Consider the following 20,595-nt stretch of genomic DNA (forward strand, 5'->3'; position numbering starts at 1 on the left):
CTGTATGTCTTCTTTGAAAATATGTCTACTCAGGTCCTCTGCTGATTTCTTAATTGGATTGTTTTTTTGATATTGAGTTTTATGAGTTCCTTATATATTTTGAGTATTAACCCCTTATTGAACATACCATTTACAGTTATCTTCTATTCAGTAGGTTGCCTTTTCATTTCACTGATGGTTTCCTTCACTGTGCCAAAGCTCTTTAGTTTGATGTAGTCACATTTGTTTATTCTTGCTCTTGTTGTCCTTGCCCAGACAGATCCAAAAAATATTACTAAGATCAATGTCCAATAGCATACTGCTTATATTTTCTTACAGGAGTTTCATGGTTTCAGGTCTAACATTAGAAGTTTAATCCACTTTGAGCTTATTTTTGCATGTGGGGTTAGAAAACGGTCTACTTTCATTCTTTTACATGTGTCTGTCCAATTTTCTCAATATCATTTTTGAAGAGACTATCTTTTCCCCACTGTATATTCTTGGCTCCTTTGTCATAGATTAATTGACCATGTAAGTGTGGGTTTATTTCTGGGCTCTCTACTCTGTTCCATTGATCCATGTGTCTGGTTTTGTACCAGTACCATGTTGTCTGATTATTATAGCTTTGTATACCACACATTTGATTTTGAAATCAGGAAGCATGACACCCCTAGCTTTGTTCTTCTTTCTCAAGCTGCTTTGGCTATTTGGGATTTTTGTGGTTCCATACAAATTTTAGGACTATCTATTCTGTGAAAAATGCCATGGGTATTTTGATAGGGACTGTATTGAATATGAAGATTGCTTTGGGTTATATGGACATTTTAACAATGTTAATTCTTCCAATCCATTAACATGGTATATCTTTCCATTTATTTGTGTTGTCTTCAATTTCTTTCATATTTGTGTTATAGTTTTCAGTGTACATGTCTTTCACCTCCTTAGTTAAAATTATTCCTAGGTATTATATTCTTTTTGATGCAATTGTAAATAAAATTGTTTCCTTAATTTCTCTGATAGTTCATTATTTGGTATAGTAATGCAACAGATTTCTGTATGTTAATTTTGTGTCCTGCAACTTTACTGAATTTATTAGTTCTAATAGGTTTTTGGTAATGTCTTTAGGGTTTTCTATATGTAGAATCATGATATCTGCAAATACTGACAATTTTGCTTCTTCTGTTCCAATTTGTATGCCTTTTAATCTTCCTTATCTGATTACTGTGGCTAGGAATCATTGTACCATGTTAAATAGAACTGGTGAGAACTGGGCATCCTTCTTTTGTTCCTCACCTTATAGGAAAAGTTTTCAGCTTTTTACCATTGAGTATATTATTAGCTGTGGGTTTTTCATATATGGCCTTTATTATGTTGAGGTATGTTCCCTGTATACCCACTTTGTTGAGAGTTTTTATGGTAAATGGATGTTGAATTTTGTCAAACTTTTTCTTCATCTATTGAGATGACCATATGATTTTTATTCTTCAATGTGTTAATGTGGTATATCACATTGATTGATTTGTGGGTATTACTTTAAAAAAACATTATTTAAAAAATAAGAATGCTTATGTGTGTCTTATAAAACTTAGCTCAAGACAGGATTCTATGTCATTTAATACTTTGTATTTAAGGACTCATGTGTGAAATTACTTCTTGAATTCATTCACAGGAAAATGGAAATCTAGAGCTTCTCTGCTTGGGCCTTAGTTGCAAGAATTCAAGAATTTTAGTGCTCAACAGTTAAGTAGTTCACTCATCATATATAACACTTGATTCCTCATTTTAAGTAATTTTTTTTTCTTTTTTCTCTTTTAATTTTTTTTTGACCACACCGTGCAGCTTGTGGGACCTTAGTTCCCTGACCAGGGATTGAAACCAGGCCATGACAATGAAAGTGCCGAGTCCTAACCACTGGAGTGCCAGAGAATTCCCAAAGTAATTTTTATTTTGACTTAGTTTTTCATTTTTTGTATTTTACATGTTTATTTTAAAAGTCCCTTGAGATTACTTTCTAAAATATACAAACAGCTTATACAGCTCAATATCAAAAAACAACCCAATCAAAAAATGGGCAGAAGATCTATACAGACATTTCTCCAAAGAAGACATACAGATTGCCAACAGTCACATGAAAAAATGCTCAACATCACTAATTATTAGAGAAATGCAAATCAAAACTACAATGAAGTATCACCTCACTACAGTCAGAATGGCCATCATCAAAAAGTCTACAAATAATAAATGCTGGAGAGGGTGTGGAAAAAAGGGAACCCTCCTACACTGTTGGTGGGAATGTAAATTGGTACAGCCACTATGGAAAACAGTATGAGGTTCCTCAAAAAACTAAAATAGAGCTACCATATGATCCTGCAATCTCACTCCTGGGCATATATCCAGAGGAAACTATAATTTGAAAAGATACATGCACCCCAGTGTTCACTGCAGCACTATTTACAATAACCAAGAAATGGAAGCAGCTTAAATGTCCATCAACAGATAAATGGATAAAGATGTGGTATATATATATATATAATATACACACACACAATGGAATATTACTCAGCGATAAAAAAGAATGAAATACTGCCATTTGCAGCAACATGGATGGACCTTGACATTATCATACTAAGTGAAGTAAGCCAGACAGAGAAAGATAAACATCGTATGATATCACTTACATGTGGAATCTAGAAAAAAAAAAGTTACAAATGAACTTTCCAAAACAGAAAGAGACTCACAGACAAAGGGAGGGGAGGGATATATTAAGATGATGGGATTAACATATATACACTACTAGAGATAAGACACATAATCAACAGGGATCTACTGTATAGCACAGGGAACTATACTCAGTATTTTGTAATAACCTATAAGGGAAAAGAATCTGAAAAAGAATATATATATATATATATATATATATATATATATATACACACACACACACACACATATATATGTATATATATATAACTGAATCACTGTGCTATACACCTGAAACTAACACAAATGACATTGTAAGTCAACTATACTTCAATTTAAAATAAATAAATAAATAAATAAAAGTCCTTTGAAATTCTTTTTGAAAGATAGTGGAAGCACATCTATAAAATACTTATTACATTAGATGCTGAAAGTTACAGATTTGTTACCCCCCAAAAGGGATTAATCTTAGGTGTTTATATCAAATCTTTCTCTAAAGTGAGTGTATTTCTTAAAAAGTTTATTGAGAGATTCATAAATAGGTGTTAGAATTGATTTAACTTTTATAAAACCTATAAATGTTGAGCTGCTCTGCTTGAGACCAGGTAGAGACAGAGGAGGGAAACTCCTGGCCCACTAAGCACTGTGGGTTCTCAAGGGCTCCTTGATCACAGTTCAAAAACCACTGCTACCTATCATTCTCAGCTATTTGATTAATAACTTGATTATCCAATTAAGTCTGATTGCTCTAACCACAAGACATGAGTCAAAACAGTACAGAAAATTTCTGAGGAAACATCCATTTTTTGGATTTTTAAAAAATAAAGCCAGACATATAAAGAGAATTCAGTGATAAGGGAACTGAGAGAAAAGTTTAAATAAAACTCAAGATATTGTTATTTCAGTCAAAATTAACAGCATTTTTTTTGCTTCTTCTTAAAGCTAAATGAAACAAAGCAATACAAGCGTAACCACTGAAAATCCAGTACTAGTTTAAAGATTACCTTAAATCTTAAAAGCAATTAGATAAAAATCAAGTTATCAAATTTTATTTTCTTACATTGTGGAGACAAGGCAAATGTTAACATCCTGTGTACTGTTGAACTCTTTCACAATCTTGATTCTTTCCTCTGATTTTGTATTTCCATCAAGTCGTCGGTAATCAAGCCCAGATGCCATACAGTATTGCTGCAGCACATCGAGCAACTACAGAAAAGATACAGAGACGTGCAAAGACAAACTCATGGTTTAATAAGTTTCATACCATTATAGAGATGAGCTTTACTAAGTATTAATATTGCTGGTCACAATTTCTTATAATTACAAGAGCAACAAATATTTTTCTAATTTCTGACTCATATATATCTTCCCATTATACTGAAACTGACTTTAGTGTTCAGCAACCTTTGTTTTAAAAAAAGAAAAATCAATCTTTCAGGGGAAAAAAAATCAATTTTTAGTTTTTTAAACTAAAACGGAATAAAAAGAAAAGTATTGGCTAACTCACTTATGTAAATATATTACATTATTTTTGCTATTTTCCACATTCTAAAATTACTTAAATGTCTTAAAGAACACTTTAATTATTAACAAAAACATCAACAGAGAATTAGAAATTTATCTTTGAGTTTGCTATTTGACAGTAAGCAACTCTGATACAATTGAAATTTTAGTATCTGTTTTAAAAGTTCTTCCTTTATTACCATTTCCTACAGAAGATACATAAGATAGTAAATGTGGCTGGATGCTGTTTTTTTTTTTTTTTCCACACACACACACTGTATTTTATTTTTACAAGAGATAAATAGACTGACACCAAGCATTGTACATGGATGACCACAACAAAAGCAACAATGATTGCAATTACCAAACATGAAACACACTCATACTATGTCATAATATTGACATTCAGTCCAGTAATCCTCCACTGTAACAGCTCCTTTACTTTGCAGTGAAAATTGATTTGTATATTCTTTGCCTCTGAGTCCCTGTGGGATTTTTTTTTTTTTAATTCAGACAGAAAGTCACAAAAATTATACTCATCCTCATCAGTTCACTCAGTCCCATGTAATTAATTTTTTTTTTCATCTTGATCTTTTGTTAGCACTTTTATGAGTTCATCAGTTTTTCATTAGAGTTCTGAAAATGCTTATTCATTCAGTTCAGCAGTACATTCAGTTACCAGAAACCTGTATTTGTCAGAGTCTTTTCCATGAATTTCTTAAAGATGAAACCCTTTTATAGGAACATATTTGCAAAAGCATCAGAGTACACCCAGAACTGTCTGTAAATGACAAAAGACTTAAAAATGACCACAGTTAAAAATTTGATGAGACTTCATAATAATGCAGTTGACAAGAAAATTAGTTATTTCTGAAATATACATTTTAAGGTAATAACTAGGATTATGACTTATAACATTATACCAGAACATATAAGATTTTTAGAAATTTCATGTAATGTCTGAAACATTTATATTAACATATTTCCATACAAATAACCCAATGAAAGTTTAGTATTAGTTGTTTTGTTTGTTTTTTTATACTGGAACTTCTTATTAGGCATCAATTTTATACACATCAGTGTATACATGTCAATCCCAATCGCCCAATTCAGCACAACACCATCCCCACCCCACCACAGTTTTCCCCCCTTGGTGTCCATATGTCCATTCTCTACATCTGTGTCTAAACTTCTGCCATGCAAACCGGCTCATCTGTACCATTTTTCTAGGTTCCACATACATGCGTTAATATACGATATTTGTTTTTCTCTTTCTGACTTACTTCACTCTGTATGAGTCTCTAGATACATCCACGTCTCAACAAATGACTCAATTTCGTTCCTCTTTATGGCTGAGTAATATTCCATTGTATATATGTACCACAACTTCTTTATCCATTCGTCTGTTGATGGGCATTTAGGTTGCTTCCATGACCTGGCTATTGTAAATAGTGCTGCAATGAACATTCAGGTGCATGTGACTTTTTGAATTATGGTTTGCTCTGGGTATATGCCCAGTAGTGGGATTGCTGGGTCATATGGTAATTCTATTTTTAGTTTTTTAAGGAACCTCCATATTGTTCTCCATAGTGGCTGTATCAATTTACATTCCCACCAACAGTGCAAGAGGGTTCCCTTTACTCCACACCTTCTCCAGCATTTGTTGTTTGTAGATTTTCTGATGATGCCCATTCTAACTGGTGTGAGGTGATACCTCATTGTAGTTTTGATTTGCATTTCTCTAATAATTAGTGATGTTGAGCATCTTTTCATGTGCTTTGTGGCCGTCTGTATGTCTTCTTTGGAGAAATGTCTATTTAGGTCTTCTGCCCATTTTTGGATTGGGGTGTTTGTTTCTTTAATATTGAGCTGAATGAGCTGTTTATATATTTTGGAGATTAATCCTTTGTCCGTTGATTCGTTTGCAAATATTTTCTCCCATTCTGAGGGTTGTCTTTTCGTCTTGTTTATGGTTTCCTTTGCTGTGCAAAAGTTTTGAAGTTTCATTAGGTCCCATTTGTTTATTTTTGTTTTTATTTCCATTACTCTAGGAAGTGGATCAAGAAAGATCTTGCTGTGATTTACATCAAAGAGTGTTCTTCCGATGTTTTCCTCTAAGAGTTTTATAGTGTCCAGTCATAAATTTAGGTCTCAAATCCATTTTGAGTTTATTTTTGTGTATGGTATTAGGGAGTGTTCTATTTCCATTCTTTTATATGTAGCTGTCAAGTTTTCCCAGCACCACTTATTGAAGAGACTGTCTTTTCTCCATTGTATATCTTTGCCTCCTTTGTCATAGATTAGTTGACCATAGGTACGTGGGTTAATCTCTGGGCTTTCTATCTTGTTCCATTTATCTCTGTTTCTGTTTTTGTGCCAGTACCATATTGTCTTCATTACTGTAGCTTTGTAGTATAGTCTGAAGTCAGGGAGTCTGATTCCTCCAGCTCCTTTTTTTTCCCTCAAGACTGCTTTGGCTATTCGGGGTCTTTTGTGTCTCCATACAAATTTTAAGATGATTTGTTCTAGTTCCGTAAAAAATGCCATTGGTAATTTGATAGGGATTGCATTGACTCTGTAGATTGCTTTGGGTAGTATAGTCATTTTCACAATGTTGATTCTTCCAATCCAAGAACATGGTATATCTCTCCATCTGTTGGTATCATCTTTAATTTCTTTCATCAGAGTCTTATAGTTTTCTGCATACAGGTCTTTTGTCTCCCTAGGTAGGTTTATTCCTAGGTATTTTATTCTTTTTGTTGCAATGGTAAATGGGAGTGTTTCCATAATTTCTCTTTCAGATTTTTCATCATTAGTGTATAGGAATGCAAGAGATTTCTGGTCATTAATTTTGTATCCTGCAACTTTACCATATTCATTAATAAGCTCTAGCAGTTTTCTGGTGGCAGTTTTAGGATTCTCTATGTATCATATCATGTCATCTGCAAACAGTGACAGTTTTACTTCTTCTTTTCCAATTTGTATTCCTTTTATTTCTTTTTCTTCTCTGATTGCCGTGGCTAGGACTTCCAGAACTATGTTGAATAATAGTGGTGAGAGTGGACATCCTTGTCTCGTTCCTGATCTTAGAGGAAATGCTTTCAGTTTTTCACCATTGAGAATGATGTTTGCTGTGGGTTTGTCATATATGGCCTTTATTATGTTGAGGTAGGTTCCCTCTATGCCCACTTTCTGGAGAGTTTTTATCATAAATGGGTGTTGAATTTTGTCAAAAGCTTTTTCTGCATCTATTGAGATGATCATATGGTTTTTCTCCTTCAATTTGTTAATATGATGTATCACGTTGATTGATTTGCGTATATTGAAGAATCCTTGCATCCCTGGGATAAATCCCACTTGATCAAGGTGTATGATCCTTTTAATGTGTTGTTGGATTCTGTTTGCTAGTATTTTGTTGAGGATTTTTGCATCTATATTCATCAGTGATATTGGTCTGTAATTTTCTTTCTTTGTAGTGTCTTTGTCTGGTTTTGGTATCAGGGTGATGGTGGCCTCATAGAATGAGTTTGGGAGTGTTCCTTCCTCTGCAATTTTTTGGAAGAGTTTGAGAAGGATAGGTGTTAGCTCTTCTCTAAATGTTTGATAGAATTCACCTGTGAAGCCATCTGGTCCTGGACTTTTGTTTGTTGGAAGATTTTTAATCACAGTTTCAATTTCATTGCTTGTGATTGGTCTGTTCATATTTTCTGTTTCTTCCTGGTTTAGTCTTGGAAGGTTATACCTTTCTAAGAATTTGTCCATTTCTTCCAGGTTGTCCATTTTATTGGCATAAAGTTGCTTGTAGTAGTCTCTTAGGATGCTTTGTATTTCTGCAGTGTCTGTTGTAACTTCTCCTTTTTCATTTCTGATTTTATTGATTTGAGTCCTCTCCCTCTTTTTCTTGATGAGTCTGGCTAATGGCTTATCAATTTTGTTTATCTTCTCAAAGAACCAGCTTTTAGTTTTATTGATCTTTGCTATTATTTTCTTTGTTTCTATTTCATTTATTTCTGCTCTGATCTTTATGATTTCTTTCCTTCTGCTAACTTTGGGTTTTGTTTGTTCTTCTTTCTCTAGTTTCTTTAGGTGTAAGGTTAGATTGTTTACTTGAGATTTTTCTTGTTTCTTTAGGTAGGCTTGTATAGCTATAAACTTCCCTCTTAGAACTGCTTTTGCTGCATCCCATAGGTTTTGGGTCGTCGTGTTTTCATTGTCATTTGTGTCTAGGTATTTTTTGATTTCCTCTTTGATTTTTTCAGTGATGTCTTGGTTATTTAGTAACGTATTGTTTAGCCTCCATGTGTTTGTCTTTTTTACGTTTTTTCCCTGTAATTCATTTCTAATCTCATAGCATTGTGGTCAGAAAAGATGCTTGATATGATTTCAATTTTCTTAAATTTACTGCGGCTTGATTTGTGACCCAAGATGTGATCTGTCCTGGAGAATGTTCCGTGCGCACTTGAGAAGAACCTGTAATCTGCTGTTTTTGGATGGAATGTCCTATTAATATCAATTAAATCTATCTGGTCTATTGTGTCATTTAAAGCTTCTGTTTCCTTATTTATTTTCATTTTGGATGATCTGTCCATTGGTGTAAGTGAGGTGTTAAAGTCCCCCACTATTATTGTGTTACTGTCGATTTCCTCTTTTATACCTGTTAGCAGTTGCCTTATGTATTGAGGTGCTCCTATGTTGGGTGCATATATATTTATAATTGTTATATCTTCTTCTTGGATTGATCCCTTGATCATTATGTAGTGTCCTTCTTTGTCTCTTGTAACATTCTTTACTTTAAAGTCTATTTTATCTGATATGAGTGTAGCTACTCCAGCTTTCTTTTGATTTCCATTTGCATGGAATATCTTTTTCCATCCCCTCACTTTCAGTCTGTATGTGTCCCTAGGTCTAAAGTGGGTCTCTTGTAGACAGCATATATATGGGTCTTGTTTTTGTATCCATTCAGCAAGCCTGTGTGTTTTGGTTGGAGCATTTAATCCATTCACGTTTAAGGTAATTATCGATATGTATGTTCCTATGACCATTTTCTTAATTGTTTTGGGTTTGTTTTTGTAGGTCCTTTTCTTCTCTTGTGTTTCCCACTTAGAGAAGTTCCTTTAGCATTTGTTGTAGAGCTGGTTTGGTGGTGCTGAATTCTCTTAGCTTTTGCTTGTCTGTAAAGCTTTTGATTTCTCCACCAAATCTAAATGAGATCCTTGCCGGGTAGAGTAATCTTGGTTGTAGGTTCTTCCCTTTCATCACTTTCAGTATATCATGCCACTCCCTTCTGGCTTGTAGAGTTTCTGCTGAGAAATCAGCTGTTAACCTTATGGGAGTTCCCTTGTATGTTATTTGTCGTTTTTCCCTTGCTGCTTTCAATATTTTTTCTTTGTCTTTAATTTTTGCCATTTTGATTACTATGTGTCTCGGCGTGTTTCTCCTTGGGTTTATCCTGTATGGGACTCTCTGCGCTTCCTGGACTTGGGTGGCTATTTCCTTTCCCATGTTAGGGAAGTTTTCGACTATAATCTCTTCAAATATTTTCTCTGGCCCTTTCTCTCTCTCTTCTCCTTCTGGGACCCCTATAATGCGAATGTTGTTGCGTTTAATGTTGTCCCAGAGGTCTCTTAGGCTGTCTTCATTTCTTCTCATTCTTTTTTCTTTAGTCTGTTCCGCAGCAGTGAATTCCACCATTCTGTCTTCCAGGTCACTTATCCGTTCTTCTGCCTCAGTTATTCTGCTATTGATTCCTTCTAGTGTAGTTTTCATTTCAGTTATTGTATTGGTCATCTCTGTTTGTTTGTTCTTTAATTCTTCTAGGTCTTTGTTAATTATTTCTTGCATCTTCTCAATCTTTGCCTCCATTCTTATTCCGAGGTCCTGGATCATCTTCACTATCATTATTCTGAATTCTTTTTCTGGAAGATTGCCTATCTCCACTTCATTTAGTTGTTTTTCTGGGGTTTTTTCTTGTTCCTTCATCTGATATATAGCCCTCTGCCTTTTCATCTTGTCTATCTTTCTGTAACTGTGGGTTTTGGTCCACAGGCTGCAGGATTGTAGTTTTTCTTGCTTCTGCTATCTGTCCTCTGGTGGTTGAGGCTATCTAAGCGGCTTGATGGGAGGCTCTGGTGGTGGGTAGAGCTGACTGTTGCTGTGGCGGACCTGGATGCTGTTTTATCTCTTAGACTTTATGCCTCAGGAATTAGGGTTGAGCCAATCAAGAATATGCTTCAGACAAAACTCACCTTGGTAGAAAAGGAGAAAAGAAGAACTTTATCTTTGTTTTGTCTACAATGGTTTAAAAGCTGCTGAAGGACCTAGAATGGAACCAGAGAACATCAGTGAACCAGTTTCAACAAAAAGTATACTTTATACATATAAACATCACTTGAGAATTGCTTAAAAATTACTTTTATACAATATAACCTCAGTTATCTTTTATAATTCCCTTCATTTTTTCGAAGTTAGAGAAATAAAGTATTAGATATTACCTGAAATTCATCATCATATTGTTAATAATGAGGTAAAGTTCTCAAAGACTTTTCTTTCATCTCATCTGGTTTTAATAAAAAGGAAGCATTTTAGATTATGGGATGCATTTAAATGGATTAATTTAATTTCCAAATTACACTTTATTTATACCTACAATATGTTCAGAAACTAAATTACAGAGCAGCATTCCTTTTAGGAAGTATTTAAGTTTTCTCTAGATAGATATAATAAAATGTGTTTAATTTCACCTAGGTTCTAAAAGTTCTGATATTTATTTTCTCAGAATAATCAGTCAGATATACACCTCTTCTCATTTTCTCCCATTTCTCTATTTACAGTAAGCCCTGAATTCCAGATTTGATTTTGACCTCAAAATGCCAATAATTTGCCCCCATATGCAGCACTTTTAGGGAGGAAACAGATAATCCAAAGCCTGTGTATGACAGTAGTACTGTTATTTTTAAAAAGGCATTTCCGTTCTCGCAATGACAGCTCCAGAACACTGTGGAAAAGCAAACCACAAAGGAAAGAAAAGGAATTTTCTGTACTAAGTATAAGGTTTTTTTGAACTATACAATAAACAACTAATTATATTTATTAAATGATAAACATTTAAACTTTTAAATAAAAAAATTTATACTCAATATAAAACTCTTAATAGTTGAGCAAGAAAAGACATTGTGCTAACTCTGACCTCTATGCAACAATCTCTCAAAAAAAAAAAGCTGTGGAGTTAAAAAAAAAAAAAGAAGCTACTCGGACAACCAAGCAAATGGTAAATAAAAATGTCACAGATCAGGTAAACATTATTTTGATACTTGGAGAACATATAAAGTAAATTTTATTTGTATTAGTTTTATTTTTTAATAAAATAACTGAATAAAGCATGTGCATTTGAATTTCACATAATTCATTAACTTTTTAAAATTAATATATTTTATATTTTAGAGGAATTTTAGATTTACAGAAGAACTGAGTATACAGAGAACTCCCACAGACTCCCTCCCTCCCCCCACTTCGGCCTCTTCCCTGAACAGTTTCCCTTATTATTAACATATTGCATTAGGGTGATATATTTGGCTGATGAATAAATACTGATAAATTATTATTAATTAAAGTTCATAGTTTACATTAGGGTTCACTTGTGTTGTACAGTTCTATGGGTCCTGACAAATATATAATGACATGCATCCATGATTACATTATTATACAGAATAGTTTCACTGTCTTAAAAATTCCCTATTCTCTATCTATTCTTCCCTCCCTGCAAACCCCTTGCAACCACTGATTTTTTTGTTTCTCTATAGTTTTGGCCTTTTCCAGAATGTCATATAGTTGGAATCATACAGTATGTATGACTGGCTCTTTCACTTAGCAATATGTATTCAATGTGCCTCTGTGTCTTTTTGTCACTTGATATCCTGTTTCTTTCTATTGTTGAATAATTTTCCATTGTCTGGAGGTACCACAGTTTGTTTACCCATTCACCTATTGAAGGACATCTTGGTTGCTTCCAAGTTTGGGCAATTACAAATGAAGTTGCCATAACCATCTGTGTACAGGCTCTTATGCAGACATAAGTTTTAAACTAATTTGGGTAAATACCAAGGAGCACGATTAGTGGATCCTGTGGTAAGAATATGTTTAGCTTTGTAAGAAACTGCCAAACTGTCTTCCAAAGTGGCTGTACCACTCTGCATTCTCACCAGCAATAAGAGTTCCTATTGCGTGGTGTCAGTGTTTTGAGTTTAGCCATAGTTGTCTAGTGATATCTCGTTTTAATTAGCAATTCCCTAATGACATATGATGTTGAGAATTTTTTCATATGCTTATTTGCCATCTGTATATCTTCTCTGGTGAAATATCTGTTCAGATCTTTTGTGTATTTTAAATTGGATCGTTTATTTTCTTATTGTTGAGTTCTAAGAGTTCCTTGTACATTTTAGATACCAGTCCCTTATTGTTTTGCAAATAAATTCTTACCAGTCTGTGGCTTCTCTTATCATTCTCTTACAGACATTAACATTTTAAGACAAGGATATGATGCACAGAAATCCACTCTGATTGTTTGAGGGTATCATACCTATTACAATTTCAGGTATTCTTGAACATTTTATAGTAAAAACAAAAAAAAGTAATATGGAAAGTGAATGTTTTTGCACTGAAGGTCTTTATTAGGCTAGTTAAAAAACAAAAAAAACAAAAAAAACCCTTACTAGTTAAATGAATAACTGTAAGCTAAGATTCCTTACTAAAAATTTCAGAAATAACAGAGTGGTCACTATAGTTGGAGTCTTAATAATACAGACCCAATGTTTTGTCACTCAGTTGTCCTCCACAGAACAAGACAATCCACCTGTAAAGGAATCCTAAATTTGAGGATGTTCACAGTTAATGAATCTTAGATCTAATTTTTCTCAAATCAGTCAGGCCTAGAGATGAACATGACCCTTGTATGATTCCAACAGCACTAAATTGGGTTTCCTAGTCTTTTTTCCACCCTCCACAATAAGACTCTGTGGTATTTCCCAAGGGAATTAAAGGGAAAATGAGGATTCTCATCAGGGGAATGAGTGCAACTTTGTGCCCATCCCCTTGAATAGTAGTTGAGGTCAAAAAAGACCTTGGCACTTAAGAGAAAGAGCTGGAGTTCATGAGTATAGCTTTGAGGCTATGATGGGTACAGTAGGTATTATGTCCACAAATAAACTGCAGCTGCAGGCTAACCTATAATAAAAGAAGCAGATCTAGGATCTTTTATCACCTGAATTCAAGAAGTATATGCAATTCGGAGTTCTTAACCCCACAGGCAATAATTCCATTATAAGCCTGTAAGTTTTGTATTACTAGATCACGAGAGGATGTTGCTAATCAAATGATGAAACACAGTCTTGAAAACATATCCCTAGCTTACTACCATCAGTCTCTGTTTTATTGGTGTTCTCCCACAAAACAAGTAAAGTACAGGCTTCCTTCTCATATAAATACACATACCCAGCCTCTGGCAATAATTCCTTTCTAAAAATCATAATAAAAATAAATGTAATAATTATCTTAATCAAACACTATTATTCCTAAATAAGTAACTCTAACAGTATGTTTTAAATCATATAGTTAATGGATATATAAGAATATAAAGTGCAGAGTAATAAAATTCCATTTAATTTCAGGAGTGGTAAATTTTTAGTGAAGAATCACAATGAATAAAATTTAAATAAATAGCCATGAATAATGAAGTTTTCAGAGAAGGCCATGATTTCTGGAAATATTCTATTGGCTTAAATTATAGGATTATAAGTGCTCAGTTCTAAACTAACTGGGCTTTTTACATTTCTCAATTTAAAAATAACTAAATAAAAGTCAATATGGATGACAAAAATATTACTGTTAGGAAATATTGTTAGATTTGAATTATTTGTTGTGATAATAAATCATAGGACGTTCTCTCTAATACAAACTTATTTATTTTAAAAATACACAATTTTTATGAAGTGAGTATAGAGGGAACATACCTCAACATAATAAAGGTTATATATGATAAGCCCACAGCTAGTATCATAATTAATGATGAAAAACTGAAAGCTTTTCCTCAAAGATTAGGAACAAGACTACGATGTTCACTCTTGACACTTTTATTGTACTAGAAGTCCTAGCCAGAGCAATTATGCAAGAAAAAAAAAGGCATCCAAATCAGAAAGGAAAAGTAAAACTGTCACTATTTGCAGATGATATGAGATTATATACAGAAAACCTTAAAGACTCCACCAAAAAACGTTAGAATACATAAATTCAGTAAAGCTGCAAGATACAAAATCAATATACAAAACTCACTTGCATTTTTGTAGATTAATAAAGAACTATCAGAAAGTGGAATTAAGAAAACAATCCCATTTACATTTACATCAAAAAGAGTAAAATAACTAGTAATGAATTTAACCAAGGAGGAGAAAGATCTGTACACTGAAAACTGTAAGACACTGATGAAAGAAACTGAAGAAGACACAAATTAATGGAAAGATATTCCATGCTCATGGATTGGAAGAATTAATATTGTTAAAATGTTCATACTACCCAAAGCAATCTATAGATTCAGTGCAATCCTTATCAAAATTCCAATGACAATTTTCACAGAAGTAGAAAAAAAAATCCTAAAATTCGTATGAAACCACAAAAAACTCCAAAAATCCAAAGCAATCCTGAGAAAGATGAACAAAGGTGGAAGCACCACACTTCCTGATTTCAAACTATATCACAAAGCCAAAATAATCAAAACAGTATGATATTGGCATAAAACAGACACATAGATCAATGGAACAAAATAGACAGCCCAGAAATAAACCGTGCATATATGGTCATTTAATTTACAACAAAGGAGCCAAGAATATACAATGGGGAAAGGCTCTCTTCAATAAATAGTGCTAGAAAAACTGGACAGCCACGTGCAAAAGAATGAAACTAATCTTGAAAAGATATCTGCACCTCCCAGATTCACTGTAGTATTATTTACAATAGACAAACTATGGAAACAATATAAATGTCCATTGACAGATGAATGGATAAAGAAAATGTGATACATATATATGTGTGTGTGTGTGTGTGCGTGTATATATATATGCATATATACATATATATATATAAAATACACAAGGAATATTATTCAGCCATGAAAAAGAAGGAAATCCTGCCATTGTGGCAACATGGTTAGACCTTGAGGGCACTGTGCTAAGTGAAATAAGTCAGAGAGAGAAAGACAATTACAGTATGATCTTACTTAGTGGAATCTAAAAAACAAAAAACCTCATAGGTACAGAGAACAGATTAGTGGTAGTCAGAAGCAGGGGGTGGGGAGTGGGTAAAATGGGTGAAGGTGGTCAAAAGGTACAAATTTCCAGTTATAAGACAAATAAGTTCTTGGGGATGTAACGTACAGTATGGTAACTATAGTTAACAATACCACATTGATACCTGAAAGTGGCTAATATTAAAAGTTCTCAGCCCAAGAAAAAAAATTGTAAATATGTATTGTGATGAACGTTAACTAAACTTAATGGGGCAGTCATTTCTCTCTCTCTCTCTATATATATATCGAATCATTCTATTATACACTTAAAACTAATACAATGTCAGATGTCAATTACATCTCAGTAAAAAAAATACACAAGTTTTTAAGGTAATCTTCCTAGCTTTTATTTTATTTCATTGAATTTAGACGTCCAAGCAAACTATTGTGTGCTTATGTACATTATGTTTTAAGAATATTTGCAGGATTTTAAGGGGAAAAAAACCTGACTATTTTAAATTACTTCCTTTTTATTTTTTATTTTTTGCCAAAAGAAATAATTTATTTTTTCTTAATTAAAACATAATAATTGGGAATTGTTCTGTAAAAATCTGAATCCATAAATAAAGTTTCTTGATAGTTATTAAAGGGTTAAACAAACAAATTCTATTGCAAGGTGGCTTGAAGCTGTCAGTATTTCACACAGCTGTCACAGGAAATTCCCAAAGGCCTGGACATGTTTGGAGAACCTAGCCTTACTTTTCACACCCCTCCCTCAGTAATACACCACCAAGAGCAGCACCAACAGGTCAGTTTTCTGGTATACAGCAAATGTCCACTTGTCACAAATGAGATTTAGCAACCTTACAATCTAGGTCAGCAAGTAAAAACAAGAGCCGGAAAATTAGGTCTAGACATAGAAGGCCTGTCCACCTTGAACTCTTCAAGTAGTTCCTTTCTCAAATTTGGAACTACTGGCTATCCTCATCCTCTTATTTGGCATTAACATTTTTATTTCTGGTAGATTACTTCCTTAAACATTTGAAGACAAGATATTATATATGTGGTGACAGCATACATTTTTAACAGGGCATGAATCCAATATATCAATAAGGAAAGTTTGAAGTACACTTGATGTAACTACTACTAACTGAGAAATCTACCATACGCAGGGTTCGTAGTGAGCTGATACAATTATACCAGTTGTCTTTGGTCACTATCTCTTCTGAATGATTGGGCATCTGTTCTGATTAATTGGTGTCCCTGTCATACCATTTGATAAATATATTGTATATCATCCTTGTGTGTATGCAAACTGAAAGAAGAATACTTACCTTCATTTTTCCACTGTATTTCGGGTCAGAAAGTGTTTCAAAGGCTGCATCTTTGCTTTTCTGCACAAAATCTGGGAATCTGGAAAATACCTCATCACATATCTTCTTGATAAGTGTTTCCTTAAGGGGAAAAGGTAGAAGAAAAGAAATCTCAACACAATTTAAACCTGTATAAATTGAAATCATTTATGAAAAAAATCTATTTAGAAGGAATATATATTCCTTCCTAGGTTGAAGATTTTACCTTCTCTAATTCAGAAAACCTTAAAGTGATATGTTAATCATATATGGCTTTGATGAGTTCTGAGATAGTGATATGGCTATTAATTTTGCTGTTACTTTTTTTTAAGATTTCCAAAATAAGGAACTGAATACTTCTCAAAGACCAGTCTTTTAAAATTACATTTGAACAGCCTCAAGCCTATCACACAAAAAGAAAATATAAAATCATTATATAAAAAGGTTTTAAAAAAGATCTTTTTTATTTACATTGTGCTTTAGAATAAGACACAATTGAAATGACTAAAGTAAACAACTGCATGTATGCCTAAATTCTGAAATTACTGATTTTTGCCAGTTTGGGAGGCACTCCTAATATTTAATATACAGACTATTATAAATCCTTATTTTAATCCAGTAGATAAGATAAATGTAATTAGACACATTATTAGTGGAATTAGGACTGACTCATCAAATATCTTTAATTAGTAATTATATCAAAAGATGTTAGGAAAATAAATATATGAACATTATCAGAGGCATAAAAAGTTATTTTAATTTAAGGTTAACTTTTCTCACTTTGATTAAAAATTTAAGTGCATATACTTCTTTTATACCTAAATTAAAAAACAAGCAAGTCAGTAACCTCTTAAATTTCATACAAAAATAACTTAAGGATATTTGGCTAATAAATTTTATACCAAATATACAATACTTATTCCAAATAGCATCACAAAGAAATTTAAAAAGCCAACCCAAACCTGTTGTTTGGAGGTGCTAGCAGCCTGCAGTAATGCAACATGGTTAGCTACCTTCTGAAGGACTGCAAGGTAACTGAAATACAAGGTTTTCACTGTGTCGCCATGTGAATTGGTCTGTAACCAGAAAAGTACAGAAAATAAAAATAAGCAAGGGACTAACATGGCTATGTAACTACTTACATCACAAAATATGCCACTTACAATAATACTTATTATCCGGTTACTATTGGCACAATACGCTCTGAGAAAATAATGGTCAATTGATATACAAAATATCCATGAATCTCTAATGTGGAATCGTAGTTTTGGTGAACCATACACAATGATGTTTTTAATAAAAGAGGGGAGAAAGTCCTCATTCCAGGAAGGATACACAGTGATAGAAATGCTGCCATAAGAGGTTCCTGGTCATAAAACTCTACAGTGTGGTGATGGTGTTACACAGAAGCCTTTACTCTCTCCGCTCACCCATTCCAGTTTTCTAGGAAACTGTGCTATTACAAAAATGTGAAGTGGTTAAAGCCAGCAAAATAAATGACATATGCAATAAATATCAATCTAGATAAATATTTACTTACGGTCCCTCTATGTATGTGGATATGAGTTGATAATAAAGTGGCAAGGTGAAAAAAGGGCAGGAAATACATAGATTTTTTAAAAAAGCATAAATGAATATTTGCTTCTAAATAAAAATAAAATACTTCACTGTACTGATACAGTTTCTTTTAAATTAACATTCAATCTCACATCAGAATAATATTTTAAGCCTGCTATCAAAGAGGAAGTATTATCCATTGATGAGAAATTTACTGGAAATGAAATGAAATTTCAAGATTAAAGCAGGATACTTCCCAATAATAGTTGAAAGGGAAGATATAAAATTGGAGCTACTTTTAAAAACTAGTTTTTTGAAAAGATACTTGAATATTGTATTTTGCTGTGATTACTATTTGATATTGTAAAATCTTTTGGAAAATTATTCCCTTTTCGTAACTTACAGCTTCTAAAGATAAAGAACCATGTGAGGAAAAGTTATTTTATCTGCTACTTACTCTGATACTATTAGAATAGAGTCCTGTGTAATCAAAAGCAAGATAGTAAAGATATCATATGGAAATGCTTACCTTATAACAACAATTTCTCCTTTTTCGGCCACTGCTGCAGGTACAAGGCTCAGAAGATTGAAGTATCAAAGACACATCTTCTGTTTCTAATACTGTTTGATAGACGGCTTTCTGAAAATCTGTCAGAGAACAATATACCATCTGCCAAGATAAAATACAAGGTAACTATTAGTATCTTTTTTATAGCAATAATAATCACAATGCACATCAGGTTTCGTAGACTGTAATAGTGAAAATTGCTCATAAATTTATATTTTTTCTGGATACATCATTATACATAGGAGAATACAAAAAAATTTCTCCTAATTCTCCCATATTCTATGCTATAACCCTACCCTAAAGTATACAAATTATAACTTACTTTCCAAATAAATCTCATAGTTTGTTCTTCAATTTAAAAAAATCAAAATATGAAAACAGTATGTAATTTCCTTATAAATTTCTCAACATATTATTGTGGGTCTTTTCAGGGTTCCATATTATTAGCCCATCATGCAAATAAGTGATTAAAGTTTAGGTCAAATAGAAAAACTAGAAAAGGAAAAAGGGAAGATTTTTAGAACAATGGTATGGATAATACTTACTGAATTACTTGAAAATTTAGAAAAAAATGAAAAACTTCCTATTACTGAAAACAGGATAAAGTATTTGTATTTGATATCTTGCTATAAATTCCCAAGATTAGTAAAGATAAGAATTAAGTAAATACACATAAAAGCAAAACTTGTAGAAGTTGCTACTTTGTGCCCAAATTCAAGAAAAGAAAAAGTATAAGAAAACAATGCCACAAAATTATAGTGGATACAGTTTGCCTTATATTTCTGGTAGTACTGGAAATTGGTAAAATTCTTCTACATATAGCTGTATGTAACCAGGGTCATAAAACTAAATATATCCATATCAGGACTTTGAGGAATGTGAATAGGGGAAAAGCCACCTATTTTAAAATACTTATATGTGTGTATCACTACAATAGCATATTACTGCAAACAAAAGACACATTGTGCATATGAGAATATTGAAGATGGGGTCAATGATTAAGGTACAGAGGGAAATTCTGAGTTATTTTCCTCCAGGTTTATTAAGATATATTTGACATACAACATTGTATAAGTTTACAGTGTACAACATTATGATTTGATATGTGTATTTATTGCAAAATGATTACCAGAGCAATAAGGTTAGTTAACACATTCATCACTTCACATAATTACTTTTTGTATGTGTGGTGAGAACATTTAAGATCTATTCTCTTATCAACTTTCAAGTATACACAGTATTGCTAACTACAGTCACTATGCTGTACATCAGATCCCCAGAACTATTCATCTTATAACTGGAACTTTGTACCTTTTGACCAGCATTTCCTCATTTCCCCTAAACCTTAGCCTCTGGAAAACACCATTCTACTCTCTGTTCCTGTAAGTGTAGCCTTTTTTCTTTTTTAAACTCCACATGTAAGTGAGATCATACAGTATTTGTCTTTCTCTGTCTGATTTATTTCAGTTAGCATAATGCCCTCCATGTTGTCACAAATGACAGATTTCCTTCTTTTTTATGGCTGAATAATATTCCATTCTATGTACATACACATTTTCTTTATTCATTCATCTGTCAACAGACAGTAAGGTTGTTTCCACATCTTAGCTGTTGTGAATAATGCCGCAATAAACATAGGAGTTCAGGTATCTCTTCAAGAGTAA

At 33.0% G+C, this 20,595-nt stretch overlaps 1 protein-coding gene across 6 annotated transcripts in view; it reads right to left on the minus strand.

The window, feature by feature from the left end:
- The window catches only part of ERCC6L2 (ERCC excision repair 6 like 2), a 182,647-nt gene that overhangs the window by 99,657 nt on the left and 62,395 nt on the right, over positions 1-20,595 (minus strand). For 5 of the 6 annotated variants that reach the window (XM_036855634.1, XM_036855628.1, XM_036855631.1 and 2 more), the window contains exons 7-11: positions 18,893-19,033; positions 17,769-17,882; positions 16,789-16,908; positions 10,428-10,499; positions 3,740-3,885 (exon numbers count right to left, since the gene is read on the minus strand). In XM_036855634.1, coding sequence (XP_036711529.1) covers positions 3,740-3,885; positions 10,428-10,499; positions 16,789-16,908; positions 17,769-17,882; positions 18,893-19,033 — 593 coding nt within the window. The remainder of the gene's footprint in view (positions 1-3,739; positions 3,886-10,427; positions 10,500-16,788; positions 16,909-17,768; positions 17,883-18,892; positions 19,034-20,595) is intronic. The other variant, XM_036855630.1, reaches the window with a different exon arrangement.

Source organism: Balaenoptera musculus, chromosome 6, assembly GCF_009873245.2.
Source record: "Balaenoptera musculus isolate JJ_BM4_2016_0621 chromosome 6, mBalMus1.pri.v3, whole genome shotgun sequence".
NCBI classification, from domain to species: Eukaryota; Metazoa; Chordata; class Mammalia; order Artiodactyla; family Balaenopteridae; genus Balaenoptera; species Balaenoptera musculus.